Source organism: Strigops habroptila, chromosome 4, assembly GCF_004027225.2.
Source record: "Strigops habroptila isolate Jane chromosome 4, bStrHab1.2.pri, whole genome shotgun sequence".
Classification (NCBI taxonomy): Eukaryota; Metazoa; Chordata; class Aves; order Psittaciformes; family Psittacidae; genus Strigops; species Strigops habroptila.
The window spans coordinates 25,044,938-25,065,434 of record NC_046358.1 but is presented as its reverse complement, the minus strand read 5'-3'; the positions used below and the strand labels follow the sequence as shown (position 1 = coordinate 25,065,434).

The 20,497-nt window shown below is 40.7% G+C and overlaps 1 protein-coding gene across 4 annotated transcripts in view; it reads right to left on the bottom strand.

Annotated features, from left to right (window-relative positions):
- Positions 1 to 12,071: 12,071 nt before the first annotated feature.
- Positions 12,072 to 20,497, bottom strand: part of BCL11B (BAF chromatin remodeling complex subunit BCL11B) — a 97,523-nt gene continuing 89,097 nt past the window's right edge. For all 4 annotated transcript variants that reach the window (XM_030481890.1, XM_030481891.1, XM_030481892.1 and 1 more), the window contains one exon: positions 12,072 to 19,196. In XM_030481890.1, coding sequence (XP_030337750.1) covers positions 17,185 to 19,196 — 2,012 coding nt within the window. In that variant the 3' untranslated portion in view covers positions 12,072 to 17,184. The remainder of the gene's footprint in view (positions 19,197 to 20,497) is intronic.

Sequence of the window (20,497 nt, the reverse complement as noted above, 5' to 3'; positions counted from 1 at the left end):
GTCAGCCCCTGAATATGACTACAGCAGCAATGTGTGGGATCAGAAAAAACTTCTTTCTCCAACAGTGCCCAAATACAAGTGCATATGAAGTGTCTAAGACCAAGGCAACATGTACAATATTTCTCTAAATAGTCTTCCAGTCCCCAGCCTTTTGTGGCTCAGCAACTTTCTCGGCTAGAGATGTTTCTGTGTATTCAGGAATCCTCAGGTTTGTCTTCTGCAACCTTGCAGAGCCTCCCCTTTAAAGCATGCAAACCTTTAGAAACATACTGCAAGGAGTCCTGCAGCTTCCCTGCGCATGGGGTGAAAAACCATTTCTGATCTTCCCCAGCCAGCATCATTTCATTCATCCCTATCAACAATCACAATTTTACAGACCTCAGGTATCTCTTTCACAGTATGAAGAGGCATTTTCTTAATTGTCCTCTTCCCATATCTTGGATCTTCCCGGTGGACCTTTTCATCAGCACTGCCGATGGTCTTTGTAGTTCATCTGTGGACCAATGGAAGGCAGTTTCATACCAGGATTGATGGTGGGTTCTTCCCAGGGCAGAAGGGAGCACAGTGGAAAACATTGTTTCTTTAAGAAAAAGACAGCAGGGGAGAGCTGAGAGTACATTGAAATTAACTTACTTGGGTTCCACATGTGCAGATACGCAATGCAGGTGTAATATAGCATTTCTGTAATAGAAGTGGCCTGTACAACCAGAAGGTCAGAAAAGCCCTCCTCAACCCTTTTGATGCCAGATGGCTCCTAAGCAGCCCAGAAGAATTGGCAGAAGGTGCCAGATCTCCAACCAGCTCCTCTTCCCTACTTTTTTACCCCACTGATCCAGATTGCCCCTGCACCAGAAGCCAAAGACCATTAAGCATAGCAGTAGAACATTCCTTCCTCCTAGGATGAGCAAGAGGCCATTTCTGAGTACGTGGGCACCTTCATTCTACCCCTTACTCTAACACTGAGTTGTTCTCAGAGGAGGTGATACTGTACTGCCCTTATTTCAACCTCCATTAAACCATCCTTACAGCACCCCTTAATTTCAGTGAAATCAACCACAGATTAAGACGCTATTCAGTGCAGGAGTGACCGTACCCTCCATTTTTGCCTGTAAGAATCAAAACCTGGGAAACTATTTCACAGCTGATACCTGTTACCTCCCCCTCCCAGATATTTAAGAGGCCTTTCTGTTTATTTGTAGTATTCATTTATCCTAGCCTGAGGAATCAAGTGCTATCCCGCCCGGGAAGCGCAGCCAGTGAAGTAATGGACAAACACAGAGAAAAACAAGAGAAATCTAAGACAAAGCGATTGCAAATCCTTACATCTTCTTTAACATCACCTACCACCCTCTCCCACAAATGCCACGGTAATTGCTAATACTGCGGGTGTGGGCTCCAATTAGGCAATCTGCAGAGGGTAAATACTTTGGCCAGATCTTGGAGCTTCTGCTGATTTTTAGTAGCTACAGATGTGGCCTGGGATCTGCTGTTTACCCCCTACAAATGCGAGAAAGAGTATGTCTTATATGTCCTGTTAGCATTCAAGCAAACATCGTGTTTAGTATTAGAAGCCAGTATGCATGTGGTTGCTTAGGAATGAGAAACATGCCTTCGATATGCCCTCCGATATGCACCAGGTTGCTGAGGGATGTTTTTGTGCATTCTACTTGAGCAGTTACCAAGGTCTGGAGTCCATGGGAACATGACATTGTAATCTTGGTCATGTTTTATTTATGGGGAGTAGTGCAGCAGATAGGGTGTGTTAACAAACAAAGATGATTGCTTCAGGGGCACTCTCTTGTCCTGAGGTAATTAAGACAAAGTAGTTTCACTGGTTGGGGGATTCATGCTGCAGAAAACCTTTCCCTTGCTAAAATGATGTGCAGCAACTGGGCCAAAAAGGCTAACTCAGAAGCAACATAGGTAGTGTTTTATCTTTCGTTAAAGGTGCATCATTAAATGGCATTGGCATAAATTATACTTCTTAAAAATCCATATAACATTAACAACTACAGAGAAGAAAATGTCAGGTTCAGAGATGTGCAGATTTTCAGTTGGCGAAATATCTAAATAATTGCTGCTGTGGCCCAGCATCTCTTTCACAGCCTGAACTGAAGACAGTGACTGTCACTAAGGCCACCCTAACCACAAACCCTGAGAGATGCTGGCCTGACAAAACATGTAAACTTGGAGTCAGCCTCAGCTGTCAAAGAATCTCAGCATCGCAAGGGAAATCTATTCCACTGTCAAAGGTCTCAACTCAGACACTTACGGCTGCTCACCTTTGTTAGTTATTTGCAGACTGCATGGCTGTGATCACAGCCCAGCAGTACTTGCTCCAGAAGAACTCACAGAAATACACACAAGACACAGTGCAGGTTTTGCCAGGAAATACACAAAGGCCCATCGCCTCTTCTCACTTCTTTTGTCTCTCATCCCATCCCTTCCACTGCAGCAAGTCCAGTAGGAAAACACCCCCAGCTCCTTCTCACTCTCCATGGCAGGTCAGGCTCTGACCTCACAGGTGCATTGGTTGGCTGAGGTCATCCCCTTCCTCATCCCTTGTGGTACAGCACAATTGTGTTGTGCTCCCCATGAGAGCAGAGGATGGCCTTGCCCCTTGCAGTTTTTAGCTGGCCTATTGAAAACAATGGGAAATTTTTCACAGACATGAGCAAGCTCTGGGTGAAGCTTGTATGGAAAAACATATTTTCTTACACCTTCAGATGTTGCTTGCCATTACAACACATCTGCCAAAGGATGGATGTTCCTTTAGGACTGAAGAACAAGATCAAAACCAACCACAATTGGACTCAGGAGATCTGCACGAAACTTCTGGTTACTTGACAAAATTTTTTGCATGACCTTGAACAAATAATTTAACCTTTCTGTGTTTCAGGTCCCTATTCGTAAAGGTACTATAGTAACTTTTTCTCTTACCGTTTATATGTACTGCCCAAAGATATTCACTTTCTCAGAAAGCCAGAGGTAGCAAACTTCACCATTGCTGCTCTGAGACAGTTATAGGCATATGGGGTATTTCAGAGGCATCAACAATAAAGTACTTCATTTTCAGGATTGCACATCTTTCTCTAATAGGCTACATTTGCTGTGTAGGATGCTTACAGCAGTGCTGCTGTCTTCTGTCACCATTAACCCAGAAGAGTGGTCTGCTCAAATGAGACACAATTTGAAAGGAAAGAATAAATACACTTAATGAAACCTGACAGGTACCTTTCACACCTTTCCAGGGAAAGACATTAATTGCCCCCTTTGCTTTTAGCTGTCCTACGTTGATATTTTAAAATAGATCAATATAGTATAAAACCAGTATCTTGATTGCTTGAACTGTATGTTTAATTAGGCTAATTTGCATTTTTCTCTGAGTTAAATTACGGGCTAAATTCAGGTCTGGTGGAAGAAGGAGGAATTCTTTCAAAGGTTATGTTGCACTAGTTTACGCCAGGTCTGAATCTGGTCCACGGGTCTTTACTTATGCTTGATAAATCCTGGCTGAAGGCAAGTGTTGCCATTGAACTCCCTTGTTTAATAAACATTTTAAAAAATCTCTGCTCTTTTAAGATGCCAATCAATGGAACCATGACCACTGGTTTGTGAGGAAAGCTTTGCCAAAGAAAGGATTTGAGAGTTGTATAAGGTAAAATTCCTTGTGAAGGTGCAGTGGATATGTTTCTTCTTTCAGGTACCATGGAGGCATATGATGAAACCATGGAAGGGGAGAACATCTTTATAATGTGGTTTTCCCTACTTGGGAAGAGTTATCTCCCTGCTTCATTTTGATTCCTTCTTCTGCTCTTTATTGGATAAACAATTTGAATTATTTCAGTATTTCCTCATCAAACATACACTGTAGACTTCTGATCACTTCCTTTGCTCCTTTCAGGAAAATCCTCCAACTGGCTTACATTTTTCTTGAATAGTAAGAACTGAACCCACAACTGGATGTCCAAAGTCCTCACCAATGACGGCCAGAGTGGACAGAATGCATCATATAATTTGCAGGCTACTCTTTTGTTGATACATTCCATGGTATCTGCTTTACTTTGTAACAGCATTGTTGTCTCCCTGTCACTTGTGATCCTTCATGCCCTTTTCTTATGACCAACAGCTGTTTAGTGAACTTAGTGAGATATTAAAATCACTTTAAACACCACCAACAACCTTCAACACACTTCTGATCTCTTCCAACTTAGAATCACAGAATCATAGAATCACAGAATTATATAACAAATTTGGCTTGGTATATAATATAATAAGTGGTATCTCCAGCCCAGCATCTAAGGTTTTAATCATAGAATCACAGAATCATAGAATCGTAAGGGTTGGAAAGGACCTTAAGATCATCTAGTTCCAACCCCCCTGCCATGGGCAGGGACACCTTGCCCTAAACCACGTGGTCCAAGGCTCTGTCCAACCTGGCCTTGAACACCGCCAGGGATGGAGCATCCACAACGTCCCTGGGCAACCCATTCCAGTGCTTCACCACCCTCACTGTAAAGAACTTCTTCCTTACATCTAATCTAAACTTCCCCTGTTTAAGTTTGAACCCATTACCCCTTGTCCTACCACTACAATCCCTAAGGAAGAGTCCTTCCCCAGCATCCTTGTAGACCCCCTTCAGATACTGGAAGGCTGCTATGAGGTCTCCACTCAGCCTTCTCTTCTCCAGGCTGAACAGCCCCAACTCTCAGCCTGTCTTTATATGGGAGGTGCTCCAGCCCTCTTATCATCCTCGTGGCCCTCCTCTGGACTCGCTCCAACAGCTCCATGTCCTTTTTATGTTGAGGACACCAGAACTGTACGCAGTACTCCAAGTGAGGTCTCACGAGAGCAGAGTAGAGGGGCAGGATCACCTCCTTCGACCTGCTGGTCACGCTTCTTTTGATGCAGCCCAGGATACGGTTGGCTTTCTGGGCTGCAAGCGCACACTGCCGGCTCGTGTTAAGCTTCTCGTCAACCAACATCCCCAAGTCCTTCTCCGCAGGGCTGCTCTGAATCTCTTCTCCACTCAACCTGTAGCAGTGCCTGGGATTGCCCCGACCCAGGTGTAGGACCTTACACTTGGCTTGGTTAAACTTCATAAGGTTGACACTGGCCCAACTTACAAGCGTGTCAAGGTCCCTCTGGATGGCATCCCTTCCCTCCAGCGTATCAACCGAACCACACAGCTTGGTGTCGTCAGCAAACTTGCTGAGGGCGCACTCAATCCCACTGTCCATGTTGCCAACAAAGATGTTGAACAGGACCGGTCCCAACACCGGTCCCTGAGGGACACCACTCGTTACAGGTTTCCAACTGGACATCGGGCCATTGACCACAACTCTTTGCGTGCGGCCATCGAGCCAGTTTTTTATCCAACAAGTGGTCCATCTATCAAATTGATGTCTCTCCAATTTAGAGACAAGGATGTCGTGCGGGACAGTGTCGAACGCTTTGCACAAGTCCAGGTAGATGACGTCAACTGCTCTGCCCCTGTCCATCAGTTCTGTGGCTCCACCATAGAAGGCCACCAAATTGGTCAGGCAGGATTTCCCCTTAGTGAAGCCATGTTGGCTGTCACCAACCACCTCTTTGAAATGAAGTTTCACCTAATGAAACATTGCACAGAATTTCTCCTAGTACTGTTAGCTTAAAACCTGCTCCAACTTGAGAGTGGCTCCTCCAGGATAGCTTTGTTCCCCTCAGGCTATATGTCTCTCTCTTCCTGAACAGAAAAGGTACCCTGAAGAGAAAATCAGGAGCATGTAGGAATTCAAACAAATTGAAATATTGTGTGTGCCTGGTAGACACAGAGGCAAGCCAAACAACACTTTTCTTGTAGGTGTGTGGGTTGTCCTACTGCCCTTTGCACTCAAAGGATCTAAATTCATTTTTGCTTAAGCTTCCGTTTTTCTTAAGCAGCTATTGTGTGGGAGAACTGCAGAAGCAGATCACCAGTCGTCTGGGCCAAGAGTGTTTTGTAGGAACTAAGAAACTTCCCTTGAGGCACGATTACCTGCACAAATTAGTTCACATAACAATTTAGGGAGAATTCAGCGTCCAGTCTTGCCTGGCCAGGGGAAGATTGACCAAAACCTCATCTATGGGAAAACAGCATGGTGAAGAGAAACATACTGGTTTTACATTGAGGAATCACTCATCACCAGGATTAAAGTGGTAACATGAAATCATGTCTGAATAAGAGCTAACAAAAGAAACAGTCTCTGAGTATGGAAAATCATGTGAACTCTGTGGCCAGAGTTTCTGCATATCAAGACAAGTACATGCTTCTGGGAAAAATAACTTGAGAGATTACGTCAGACTGAAATGACAAAAAAGCTACTTAATTCTGCTGGCTGATCATTCACATACATCACAGAAGTTCCTACTGACATGCACAGTCTACTTAATTTACCAAGAGATAATGCTTCCTGCTACTCTTTTCGAGAACTGACTTACTGGGAAAGTCTCACTTAGTATCACAAAGCAATCAAGGTAACTTGGTTTAAAACACTTCTTGCTTTAAAAAAATATGAAAAACATATTAGTATTTTTGAAAAATAGATATTAAAACCATCTATCAAGCTGGGGTAGACAGCACAAATGTGAAAGTAACTCTCAGGTGATACGTAAATAAGCCTAGCTGCCTTGGCACAATGGAGCAAAGCTGATTCACACCAGGCAATGTCCCATTTTGGTTTGCTCCCCCACAAAGTAGAATTAGAAAATGCATTTCTTTAACTTGGTACTAAAAAAAAATAAAAAAAATAAAAAAATAAAATCTGCTTTCAGATCCACATCTGGGAAGAGAATCCATCTTCATAAACATATCTCCATCTCTATTGGTCAATTCCACTGTTCTGCATCTCTGCATCTGCTGTGCAGTATTGTGGGGTCATGGATGGACAAGACATTCTACAGCCATGGTCGAACATCCATTGAAGAACAAAATGTGCCAATTTAAATTGTACTGCTGAAGTCCTTTCTGCTGAGGGCTTTTCTTCTTTTCAGACTAGCTTGATCTGTCGGGGAGAACTGGTGAATCTACCTGACTTTGCACTAAAGTGGATGAGGAGCACCCATGCAATCTATCCCACAACTCTTTTATAGAAAAGATAAAACTATGGCAGAGGAGTAAACTGCAAATATTTCACATATCAAACTTCTAAACTAGCGCATACATAGAAACACTTTCATCAGTGAACATCTTTCATACAGAGACGTGAGTTTTGAATAAAAATGTGTTTTCCTCAACAAGCAAGTTCATGGCGTTAGTCACTGGTAGTTTGGGCATTTTAACTAGGTACAATTTCATACTACTACTTCAACAGCCTTTGCAATGAGCCACATCATTACAGATCTAAATTTGAACTTCCTGCAGGTAGGGAGGTTTCCACCAGGGTGTTCTCCAGAGACTTTCTCCATAGGACTACTGGAACACTTATGAGCTGTACTGATCTGGAAATTATTCTGCAGTCTTTCATATCTGGTAAAATGGTTAGATCACTGTCCTGGCCATGTGCAGTTTACCCTGAATTCGTGCTCTCTGTTGGGTACAGTGATGGGTTTCTAGACCTGAAATATGAGGAGTTAGGTCTCTCTTTTGTAAAGATAAGGTTAAGCCATAAACTGAGACAGGATGAGCCTGGCATTCCGGTTTCTCTATGTTAAAAAATGTTCAGACATTAAAAGTAATAATTTAAGCCATTGGAATATGAGCAGAATAATATCTATGACAGGAGACTTTTTTCTAAAATATTTTTAGCCTACTGCCTTATTTTCAAAAGTCATTTGGAAGTGTAAGGTTTTTTGTTAAAAATCAGTGCGTCTTAGAACTGAAGTTACCTCTAAACTGGGATTTAAACTACCATTTCACTTAGGTATTCTGAAATGTCTAACAGGCTTGATTCATCAGTGATCCTGCAACACATTCCTTTCATCTGAACATTATTACCATGTGAAACATGATTTTCTCCCTTGTTTATATCTCTTAACATCTCCTTCCCTCTCCTCTTCTAATTCTGAAATTGTATCATTTTGTTCTGTCAGTCATTTGGGGGTATTTTGCAGGAATGGTGCGTTTCTCAGTGAAGCTGCGTTATGTTACATCACTGCTAAGAATTCAAAGTATTCTGTGATAATTGCCCGGTTTCTGATTAGATTGCTGCAGTCACATCCTGAATAGAAATTACTATTGTTATCAATATCAATTTTCCCTATTTTTGCTGATGGTTCACATTGGGAATATATCATATGAAGACTTTACTCCTTTGGCTTCCTTCTTCACTGCAAAAATTCTTCTCACCAGCTCATCACAGGGCGTTAAATTACAAGAGTTCATTCTGGAGTGCTTCCATGTGCCCTTGGCTTTTGTCATTTATCTTAGTTTCACTCATCTTTCCTCATCTCACACCAGTGGGAAGACCCATGCACCATGACAAGTGAAGACTCACATCCCCCAAGCAGATAGTTATGTCCATCTTTTCATATGAGTTAATAAATACAGTGAGAAAAATAATTATAAACATACCTCCTAGTGGTAATTTGGCACTGTGGAAACTTCACATGCCCCACATTAGTCTGGCTAGTCACTGAACTTTGCTTTACGATCTACCGGTTTCTAGTAAAATCCAGCATCTTAGGGACTTTAATAGTGTCTACTAGAATGTTATATAGACATTGGCCACATGCAATGGCTACTCCAGTTGTGATTTCTAGAGGGGAAGCAAAGGGTCTTCATTTATCACTGTAATACCCATTTTAAATCAGCTTTGCTGAAGTAACTGGCAATCTGAAGGATATAGTGTAATTAGGGGAAATTCAAATGAAATCAATATTGTACTCTAGCTTTCTACAGGTACACTTGAAATTTGAGTCTAAGTACACAGAAATGCATACGTAGTTTTTGCACACTCGTGACTATAACTTGCTAGTCATTGAACATCCATTCTTTATGCTTAAAGTATTTCTAAAAAGCAACATGTATTTTTTGCATTGCTGTAAATTCTAACCAGTTTATAGGAATCATTAAAATGTGATTGTTTTCCTTCACATTTTCCATAGCTTTGATGTTCTCTGATGATACCTTTGACTTCTACCATAATCAGCACTGGCATTTGCCAACTCTACATGAAAATATGTAAGTGGTCTTCACTTGCACAGGAGGTATTTCACAGGTTGGCAGAATAAGAAATAAATAAAAAGATACACATCAAAGGAACCCTACATCTAATTTTTGTGCAGAAAAAGTAATCTGTAAATCAGTAAATTGTCTGTAGAATGCAATAGGCTCCTGGTTATTATGGGAAATAGAAGAATTAGAACATCTTTTGGAACTAGCCGCACACTCGAACTACAGTCCAACCAAGCCCCAAAGCATATGTCTGCTCTCAATAAACGTAGTACCATGTCATTATATCCTGTTATTAAACTCATGGGGAAATGGACAGTGACTAAACTGGATGAAGAATCTTTTCTTAACAACCAGATTTTTTTTCAATGGGGGGGGTAGGTATAAAATGAAATTTTATTCTGTTCTGCATAACGTCCTGTTGAGGAAAACTACTGGAAGAAATAATCTTGCATTGGTCGTGGATGGGCAAAAGGAGTGAATAGGTCTTTTCTATCTCTAAGACGTGATCCCAGAGAACAGTCTGTCATCTGTCAGACAGTGAAATGCATGTTGTCAATGAGTAGCTAAAGGTCAGTGTTTAACTGAGCAAGGAGAATAATTCAAAGCAAATCAACTATTAGGCAAATGTGGCCTCTTTTTTGCTTACAAGCTGTCTGCAAATAGATCACAATTTTCCCAAATATATTCATTATTCAGAATTATTTCCTGAATGATTTTGGTGTATAATTATTGGTCTGTTCACAAGCTTTTCATTTTGATTGCTCAGTTTTCAAGCTGTTTTAATTGGATGTACAGATCACATGGCATCTTTCTGTCCTTTGATAGGGTAAATGTAACTTTCTAATTCCACTTTCTGGTGGAAATATCCCATTTATGGAGTTAAAGTTCAATGGCCACTGCTATTCTGTTATGTTTTTATAATTTATTTAAATTTTTTGTATGTAAAACCATTAAGCCAGATTCAGTCCATTGAATACTTCTGTAAATCCAGAGAAAATCTGTTGAATTCAAAGAAGAACTATGGTGTAGAACCAGTGTGAGGAATAAGGCCCTTGAAAAATTAAATCACCTTTATAACACATTTCTTCATTATAATAATTACAATACTGACTTAAATACCTCTTCGTTCATACCAAAGTTTGAACTTCATTGGTTTCATTTGGATTTAGCAAAGATTTTTCTAAACCTTTTTCCTTTACTGATTATAATAGAGTTCTTGTTTTACAGAAGCGTGTGCAAAACAGGAGTATCCAACCAGAGGATGCTGCTAAGAAACTCATTTGTATTTAGTTGCTTGCAGCCTTGGTTATGTGATTTTCACATTTACTCTGTCAAAAGAGCCTAATGCTGCTTTTTCCCTCATGCCAACTTGTGTGAGTAATCAGGGCCCTGACAGACAAGCACTAGCAGATCCAATAGTGATGGGTTAAGGCATTACTACTTCCAGGAGGTCCATGATTCTCCTTGATGGGCAGATACCATCTACCCTAGCAAAGCAGTGGATGGAAAGGGCCCTTGTGTTTCCAAACCCTCCCGGCCACAGGCCAGGATGCACAGCAACAGCTACTGCTGCTAAATCTTCCAACACTGCATCAACATCTGGAAGGCCTGCAACGCCTTTAAAGCTGACAAAATGACACAGCAGTGTAAAGATCCACTAGAGAGAAGTCATGTTTATAGGGTGTCAAAAGCACCCCATTCAAAGGCAAACTGTACAAAATTTAGAAGTAAAATGTAACAGCCTTTATAGCTCACTGCAGAAGGCATTCAAAACAAACATAGCATTTTGGGAATTACAGCATGAACTATTGACCAATATAATTGTCAGCGTCAGGTTCTGATTTCATTTTCACCAGTTTTTCATGAGTGCAACTTTTCAAAGCCTGTAACTTTTATATCACTCTGAAGCCTTGATCCAGCAAAGCACTTACACATAGCTAAATTTAGATTGTAGATTCAGGGAGCCTGAGATCAGGAAGGGACCATCTGTAAGAGCTCTTCTGTAGCACAAACCACTTAGCTTCCCCTCCTGACTTCTGAGTTGAGCCAAATACTTTAAAGTCCAGCAGCAGTTCCTTTGAAACGAATTTCAATTACCCACCTGCTTTGAATCACAAGCCTGTTACATGGTTTGTTGGACCAGGGCCTCCAGGAAATCAGAATCTGGTCTCCAACACTCCAAATCTTTCCTGGTCTTCCCAATAATGGCTTCAATAACAATTCTCTCATTTAAGATTTCCATGCATTTGCTAACAGGTTGGCTTGATAAACAGCATCAGGACAGTGAACTGCCTGTAGCTGTCAGCTTTTATCCTCAAACTGCAAATTGTGCAAAATTCTGCCTTTAACTGTGCATGCCTTTGTCCCAGCTGAGGAGGAGGAGCAGATGTTTAGTTGCAGTAACCTTTTGGTGCTCCTCACATAATAATACACAGCCTGTGGCCCAAATTCAGCTCCCCATTAAATAGGTAAGTGTTCTTCCTATTTATGCTGGCATCCAAGAAGCAAAACACATTAACAAACTTAGGTGCACACAGCACAGAGTTAAGTTTATGGAGATGGAAAGAAACACAAGAGCAAAGCTCTTCTCACTGTCTTCAGAAAATTGCGCTAGTTGTCCCAAACGTAACATAATTTCATATGAGAAGTTTGACTGTCTCAAGCATTATTCTACTATTTTCTCTCAAGAGCCCTACTCAGGAAAGACTTTACACTATATGTAAGTCCAAGGGATGTAAGCAGGACTTGAGCATCTGCTTAGGATCACACAGGTGTTCATGTGTCCTCCCCAAACGAGAATTCTCTCCTGACTGACTCCCATGAGAACTGACAGAAAACACAGCATGATGTCTATCATCTGTACTGAAGCTTCAACTCCTCACTCCCCTATTCTCTCCCCTTCCCACCCCTCAATTTCAAAAAAACAGGAAAGACAAGATTTGGAGATCAAGTCAAATGTCCAATTTATTTTTATAACTTGAAACTGGAACAAACGTTGTTTTGAACGAGCGTACAAATGAAATGGTAGACACATGCTGAACTCAACATTGTGACAATAAGGGAAAAAAAGAGGCCAAAAATCTTGTACAGAGAATAAAAGGAACAATAAATATTTCACTAAGCCATATTGAAATGACCTCCAGCCATCTCAACATTTTATCCATAATAAAAAAAAAAGTGCTCTCGTTTTTTAAACAGAGCACAAATACCAAGCAATAATAAATAGTTCCAAACTTGTAGTAAAAGACAAAACCTCCAAGTAAACAACAAAAGCTCATACAATAAGTAATAGAAAAAGGTAATAAAAATATTTTGCCTTGCCGGTACAAATGCAAACAACTTAAATCAATGTTACTTTGCTTTGCAGTTCTAAAATACAAAGAGCACCATAAAAATGAGTTTGCCTGTGATAAACAAAACCTTGGACTGTCTTTTACATAGGATTGGGATGAAATGCTGATTTTTTGACTCTTTCCTTAAAAACTGGGTTTTTTCTTTCTAAAACCAGGTTCTTGGACCTGTCCTGTTGCCAATACAGTTGACTGGAGTTTTGCTCTGGACTTCAAAGGCAACAGGACTAGACACAACGGAAGTAAGAAATTCAACCTTAAAATACTAATAAAAACCCATTTAAATTATGAAAAGAACTATGGCAGCATTCTAGCTATTTATGTCTATGTTATATTGTGCTTATGGCCCAGTAAACTATAGTTCTTCTAAGCAAGAAGAAAAGGAGGGCCATTTTATTATCACTACAGTCTGCAGAAACACAACCCTTGTGCTTTTGGGTGACTTATTGTTAGTTTCAGTGATCTAAGTCACAAAAGTAGACAACTGCTGGTGTTAGCCATCCTGGATAATGAAAAACAACAGGGAGACTGGAGCTCCTAAGCAACTTACACTAAAATGAAAGATTAAATTCTTTCTTAAATCAACTAATTGTGGCCTGAAAATATGCAGTTAACTTTTGATCTTCATTACACTGATGCATGTCCAAGGGATTCTGCTGAGTTCTGTGACATGACTGGATTTATATGAATGTCAGAGATCTGAATTTTCACCAAAAAGTGAAAATGTTCCTTTAAGGGACCAAATTCCAGCCTCAGCTAAGCTGCAGTAATCCAGGACTAAGAGTGACAAATAATTCCTGATTTGTATCAGTTTAAGTGAGATCCAGAATTTGTCCAGAAGTCTTAAGGGTATGTTGTTCAAGCCAGGAAGACATATAACTATCTGTTAGGTAGCTGGACCAAATTCTCCCTGCTGTTACACCCATGCTTCTCCAATTGCTTTTACAGTTCTGCAAAGATCAAAGCAGCAGAAGAATTTCTAATGGCATGGCAATATTTTTTGTCATTGTTTTTGCTTTGTTTTACCATCACTTCCTGCAAGAGCAATGAGCATTTTCTCCTTCTCCCCTTCACTAGAGCGTCACTGCCTCTTCTGCCACCTGTCTTCCCCTCCACCCAAAAGGGAAGAGAGTGTGAGCGAGAGAGAGAAAGAACTGCAAAGGGAGAAATCAAAAGGCACAGGATTTCATCCCAGTCCCTCAAACATTCAGAAATTTATGGAATGTACAATAAGGAGTGAACAGCAGCAAAGCAGCTAATAACATGGACTGGCAAGACCTGTACATGGAGTAGGTCCTGTTCTGACAGGGAAGAGGAGGGCTGTGCCTGGACTAATTTTACTTCAACCCGGTTACAGCTGTACCAACAGTAGAGCATTTTACAATTTTCTGTCAAAGTGGATGCAACAGCTCTCACTTTTTGCTATAAAACGACTTTCTTCCAGAGGGCAGTGGCAGGGTGCAGGGAGCAGTGAGTGTGGGGTGGCCAGGAGAGGGAAGATGTGTTGGACACCTTCTTGTTTGGAAGGCAGGAAAAAATCTCCTCTCTCTCTCTCAAATCGGTGGGGAAGCTGTGGGATGTCACCCCAGACACCTGTACGGGAATGGAATTTCATTTCACACAAATAGGCAATAACCATCCAGCCTGATTCAACCATACCTGTAAAACCTTGATGCAAGGGGTCCAGGCAACTTTGAAGTTATTTAGAGCCCTGTGGGAACAGCACTTTTTTGTAGGCCATTTCTGACAAAAAAAATATATACAACTAAAATTACTCGTGAACAACAACAACAAAAAATTAAAAATAAAAAAGCACTTAATTATTTTGTTTTGTTTCTTTTACTCAAAGGTCGTCAAACAACCCCCTTTTTTTCCTGTACAATAAGGACTTCACATACAAATTTTTTTTTTTATTTTTGCAATATTTTATCCTGCCAAATTAAAAAAATATATTATGGCAGCCTGTTTGTTTGTTTTTATTTTTATTTCCAAATTCACTAACAAAAAGGTACATTAAATCCCTTTAAAAGGACAAGCGTACAGTTAAAAAATTACAAGCTTCAGTAAAAATACAGCAAGTGCCTACATCATATGAATCAACCAATATCAATATCCATTCCAGAAGGGGAAGAAAAGGGGGGAAGGGGAGAAAAAAAGAGAAAAATAGGTACAGGTCAGAAACGTGATTTTTTTTTCTGCAAAGCAATAACAATATTGAGCACTTTTTTCTACATACTTTTTCTACAGGGTGTAGCAATCACCTTTTAATCCCCAAATACAAGATTCTATACATTTTTTGAAATAAAAATTCAACACCCAAGGCAGAAAAAAATTTACTAAAACTCAAGACTTTACAGTTACAGTGACAAGAACAAATTTATAGACCCACCATTTAAATTTTACTGCAACATTTTCAAGGAAAAAAGAAATTTTTTTTTTCTTTCTGGTTTTGTAAAATGCCCAGGCATTCTCCATTATTACAAATACTGGTCCACTTTTACAGTAATCAAGAAATTTTAATATATATAATATATACTAAAACCCCGTCACCAAAAGAAAACAATATACACATGGCCATTATGGCATTTTTTTTTTTAATAACCTATTAAGCAAACTTTGAAAAAAAAAAAAGATTGCTCAAACACACATACACACAATTTCTTTTTTACCCTTGTATGTATTCAATACTGTAAACGTATTTTAAGACAGAGTGCACTAAATTTAACTTTAAAAAAAAATTAGCCGTTGTTCCTGAATTGTTTTTTCTCATTCAATGATAACTTGTAATTTGTGTCATTTGAGTTTTAATTCAGCAGTAACTCTTTTCCATTCCATTTCCTAAGCAGCGTTGTCCTGAAAAAAAAAAAAGGCTGAGAATAATTCAGCTAATGGATGTCCGAAGTTGTGCTGGGTATACATCTTCATTTGATTGGGTCTTATGGCATTTTCGTGTCCACTATCTTCAACCAGTAATTTTTTTTTTTTAAGTAAATGTGGCTCTTTTTTTCTAAAGAATGTACTTTTCTTGTTTTACCTTTTTTTTTTTTTTTAAAGTCTTTCCATTTCACGAAAACATTTTGCATTTGTCTCAAGAGACTCAAATAGGAAGATCAGTTTTCAAGGCACTCACGTCAAATTGAATGGCAGTAGAAAAACTGTCCAATAAATTATTTTTATTTATTTTTCTTTATAGTGCCAGTATTGTGAATGCCATGCTTAGCAACACTGACACTTAATCTCAGTTGTTCCCTTACAGTTTAACCCACCTTTGGGCCAAGTAGAAGAATATGATGTAATTTCTTGTTGAGAAGCCATTTTTCTCTTAACCACAAACAAAAGCTTTAAAGTGCGGGTCAACATAATTAAAATATCTAACCATAACTGTCCACTGTTGGCTAATATTAGTCATAAAAGGCTTTAAAAAATTTGGAATTTGAAAGTAGAGCAGGTGCATTTTTCTTTACTTTTTTCAGTTGCAATGCTTTTATCTGAATGCAATTCTATTCTGTTCCTAATTAAGTCAAGGGGAAAACTCTTATCAACTTCAGTAGGAGCTGAATCTTGCCAAGACAGGCAAATCAACTAGAATTTATTTTTCCCTTCCTTATAGTAACATCATTGCACATCATATAAGATAGCTCTAATATTTCTATACATAAACCAAATGCCTGTGAGTTGAGGCTTTTCATTGCAAAATTCACACTTTCCCATCCTTTAGTAATTAACTACAGCAAATCTGGTCTGAAGTAGATGTCCTGAACACAAATTTATGATTTTGTCATTTAAAAAGAAAAACAATGGCATTTGGCTCCTCTGAGGTTTGAAAATATTATGATACTCGGGATGTACTTTTACTGTCTCTAGGAAGAGTAGCAGGAAGGGAAGACGGAGGGAAAGAAACCCAAAAAGTGGCAAAATGGCACCATTATGTTGCCACAGCTTTTAAGAAACCATCTGATAGTAATGCACAATTAAGAATGTTTCTGGATTTTGTATCTAGCTGCCTTCTGCACCTATGTCTTATTCACTGCCACAACTTTAGTGATTAAATACATCTAGAAAAGGCCTCTATCACCAGCGACATTGTCAGTGCTGCATATTTGATCCAATTCCAAAAGAAAGTGCTAGTTTTAAGATTGTTATCCGCTGTACAATTTTGTATTCCCTAATCTTTAAGGTTATTTAAGAAGAGGAAAGAAAGAAAAAAAGTATTCTGTTCAAATGCTGGCTTCTTCACAAGAAATTACACATGCTTAGCTTAAATTTCAACAAAGCAGCGGCCCAAAAATTAGAATTTTAAAAGATATGTTTCTCCTCTACAATGCAAGTAATCTCAGGCTACGACTGGGTAAAATTAAAAAGGGATACCCAACAAAATTTTTAAAGAAATTTAAACAGAAAGAATAAAAAAAAGTACCTGCACATGCCAAAAAATTACAAAAACCCAATAAATACAGAAATTATTGCACAGTTAAAAGGCTCCACAATTTTTACTGCCTTAATCAACCCTCGGGTTTAATAGAACTTTGTAGACACAGGTTATATTTAAGTGCCAAAGTCTGGCACCTACCATAGTTATGCTAAGTTATGTTTATGGAGGCAAGTTAGGTCATCTTTTCTCAGTTGGCAATAGTTAAACTGTACAAATAAAATGTTACCTAGACCCCTGAAATTCAACCTAGCGGGGGGTGGGGGGGGCCCTTAGCTTCTTTCTGCCTGCTCAATTTTGACGTCATTTGTCAGCAAATGTTCTCCATGCCACTTTTTCATGTGTTTCTCCAGGGTGCTGTAAACACTGAAGGGCATCTGGCAAATGTCGCAGCGGTAGACCTCCTTCCCTATCTGGCCATGCGTTTTCATATGGCGCGTCAGCTTACTGCTCTGGGCACATGCATAGTTGCAGAGCTCGCATTTGTAAGGCCGCTCTCCAGTGTGGCTCCGACGGTGCACCGTCAAATTGCTGCAGTTCTTAAAGACCTTGCCACAGTACTCACATGTATCGCTCCTGCGCCCTTCCTTCGAACTGGGTCGCCCAGGGCCGGGACCACTGATGTGGGGGGTGCTGCCTCCGCTTGCCGTTCCGCTGCGCCCTGAGAGCCCCCCATCCAGCATGTCCCCTGGCGGGGTGGAGAAACGCAGGCTCCCATTCTCCGATGAGTGTTCGGAAGAGGTTGCGAAGGGGGATTGTCGGGAGTCTGTGAATCCAAGGAATGGATCCTTCATGAAGTGCCGCGATGCTGCATACCCTACCAGCCACTGGGAGTAAACGTTTTCGGAAGGTATTATTGTTGCTGGTGGCAAGTCCAAATCTTTCTCTACCTTTATTCTTTTAGAGGAATTGTTTAAACTAGGGCTCGTGATAGGCGTTGGCTTGCGGGGGAACAAGTTTGGGAAGGGTTCACCTGGGCCAAAGTTTCTTCCATTGACCGTCCCTTCCTCAGTGCGGTCTAGCTCTCCTACCACTGAGTCTTCGTCGGCTGGATCTCTCTGACAGAGGTCTCGAGGACACAAGTCTCGCTGGTCAGAAGACCTTTTCATGAAGCTACTCCTCTTCTGTTTTTCAGCTAGCATGTCGTTATATTGCTGGATGGCACCTAGACTTACATTCTCAATGACTTTTCCCAACACAAGGGATTTCTCGTCTGGCAGCGACTTGGAGCCATTTTCTCGGTTACGACTCAGCTCCGAGTCCATACTGAAGCTTGATTCTGGCCGGCTCTCATTTTCAAGCTCCTCTTCCTCTTCCTCCTCCTCTTCCTCTTCTTCATTGTCATGCCCCAGGGAAGGATCGCTCTCATTCCTGAAATCTGCCTCACTGGATTTCAGTCCCTCTCCAGTGAGCTCGCTTGTGCCTGGCTCAGGGGAACTAGTGGTGGACAGTCCATCGTCTGACCTGCCTGTCATGGAGCCAGCTTTATGCATATGCGTTTTCATGTGGCGTTTTAGCTTGCTGGCCTGGGAGCAAGCATGGTCACAGAGCTGACATTTGTAGGGCTTTTCTCCTGTGTGACTGCGCCGGTGCACAATAAGGTTACTCTGGAACTTGAATGTTTTCCCACAAAATTCACAAGACTTGCTCTTGGCCTGAGGCTGGGGAGGCGTAGTGCTGCTGGGGGGCATGGGGGGCAGTGGCGGGGTGCTCAAAAAAGGTGATTTAGGACTTGGTTGAAAAGGATTCAACAGGCGATGCATAGGGTTGGTGCGACTGGGTGAGACTGGCGGAGGGGTGGAACTGTTTCCTGCCAGTTCTCGAAGCCTTCTGGAGAAATCCATCGCTGGGGACTCAATTGCCATGGGGTTTAAACGCATAACTCTGTCAAAGGCACTGGGATGCTGGGCAACTAACCCCATTTCTTCGGCACTAAGGCGATGTGGATCCAGATGATGACGAGGTGGTGGGCTGAACAGCGGAGGCGTGTTTGGGAGCCGACCCTCACCAAAGCCAGGGTGTTCACGCAAGATGGGTCCTGTCATCCGCAAAAGATTGAAAGGGTTGTTGTCTCCAAGGAAATTCATCAGCGGGGACTGTGCAACAGTCTCCGGTCCCAGAGGAGGAGGGATGGTGATGCGTGGAGTAAGGGAACTGTTTGAAGGGCTTGTTTCCAGGTAGATGCGGAATCCATGTGTGTTCTGGGCATGCTGAAGCAAGAACCAAGCGCTATTAAAAGGCTGCTTGCATGTTGTGCAAATATAGCTTGAAGGCTCATCTTTACCTATAAAAGAAAAACAGAAAGAACACTCAAAAAATAATACAGCAGAGAACATTTAGATACAGTTGGCATGCACTTTATTTTGCTAACACATTTCCTCCTTGGCATTTCTGAAAGAAGGACTTAATTGCAATGTATTGACTGATATAAATTGTTGAACAGCACATTTACTCACCACACTTATTCACTTAACATGTATGACAAATATCACACGTACGCATTGGTGCTATATATGTTTATATCCTCTAACTTGCAAATAAAACCTTCCTTTATGACGCATAAGGATCCACATCCTTTCACATGTTTATTCCACAAAAAGGAATTTGTTTCAAGGGATTTATTACTACAGACAAAAACCAAGGAAAATGCAGTGTGGTACGTTTTACGAGGCACCTGCAAGGAGCTTCAGTGTCATTCTCACTCTGTCATTTTATATTTTTATATACCTCATGCAGCAGTCCCCTGAGATCTTGCTAAAATTGATTTATACATGCTTCAGTCATGCCAGCACTCCCATTTTTAAAATACTATGCAGGTATTTAGCTGCACAAGTTCTATTCAAGTCAACAGGAGGTTGGAAAACATACCCTTGCATAAACCACTTTGACATTCTTTTTGCCAAAACACCAAGAAGCCACTCAAATGAAATATCCGGTAATCAAAGCCAACAGCACAGTTGCAATTAACAGTAACAAACGTTGGGCCGTGCTTGAACTGGGTCCCAAGAATTTCTGAGCCTGAGCCTGCCCTCCAATGCAGAAACACTCATGGGAGCCAAAAACATTGTTCTGTTTGCCTTTCTAGCCTCTTTGAACGACTGCATAAAGGTGGAAAGCATTCCTTTAACCTTGATTCAGCTTCACATAAAGGACAGGTGTGGACAAGTCCACACTACAGTCGTAATTTTGCTAGCTAGAAAATTCCAGTCCTGAGCACAATATAAACTATGTGCTATCTTGAAAAAGCACTTTCCCCCCTCTCCTCCTTTTTTTTCAATGCCTCTGCTAGACTCTGATAAACTCATAAATATGTGTCAACTTGAAAAACATGATCAGGATTTGTTTTGTTGTTGTTTTTTAAATGAGGGGGAGGTTTCCTGAAAAACAACTACCCATTTTAGAATATCTAAAATTAATTTCTTGCTTGTTTGTTTGTTTATGAAAGCACCTATTTTGGCTAGCAATGGCCCCACTGCACCTAAAGGCACTAAACTTCCTGAAAGTTCAAAGCCTGAAACAAGCTTCCTGCCTGACCCATATATGCACAACAACCCAGATGAAGCCCTATCCCAGCCCCTTCACAGA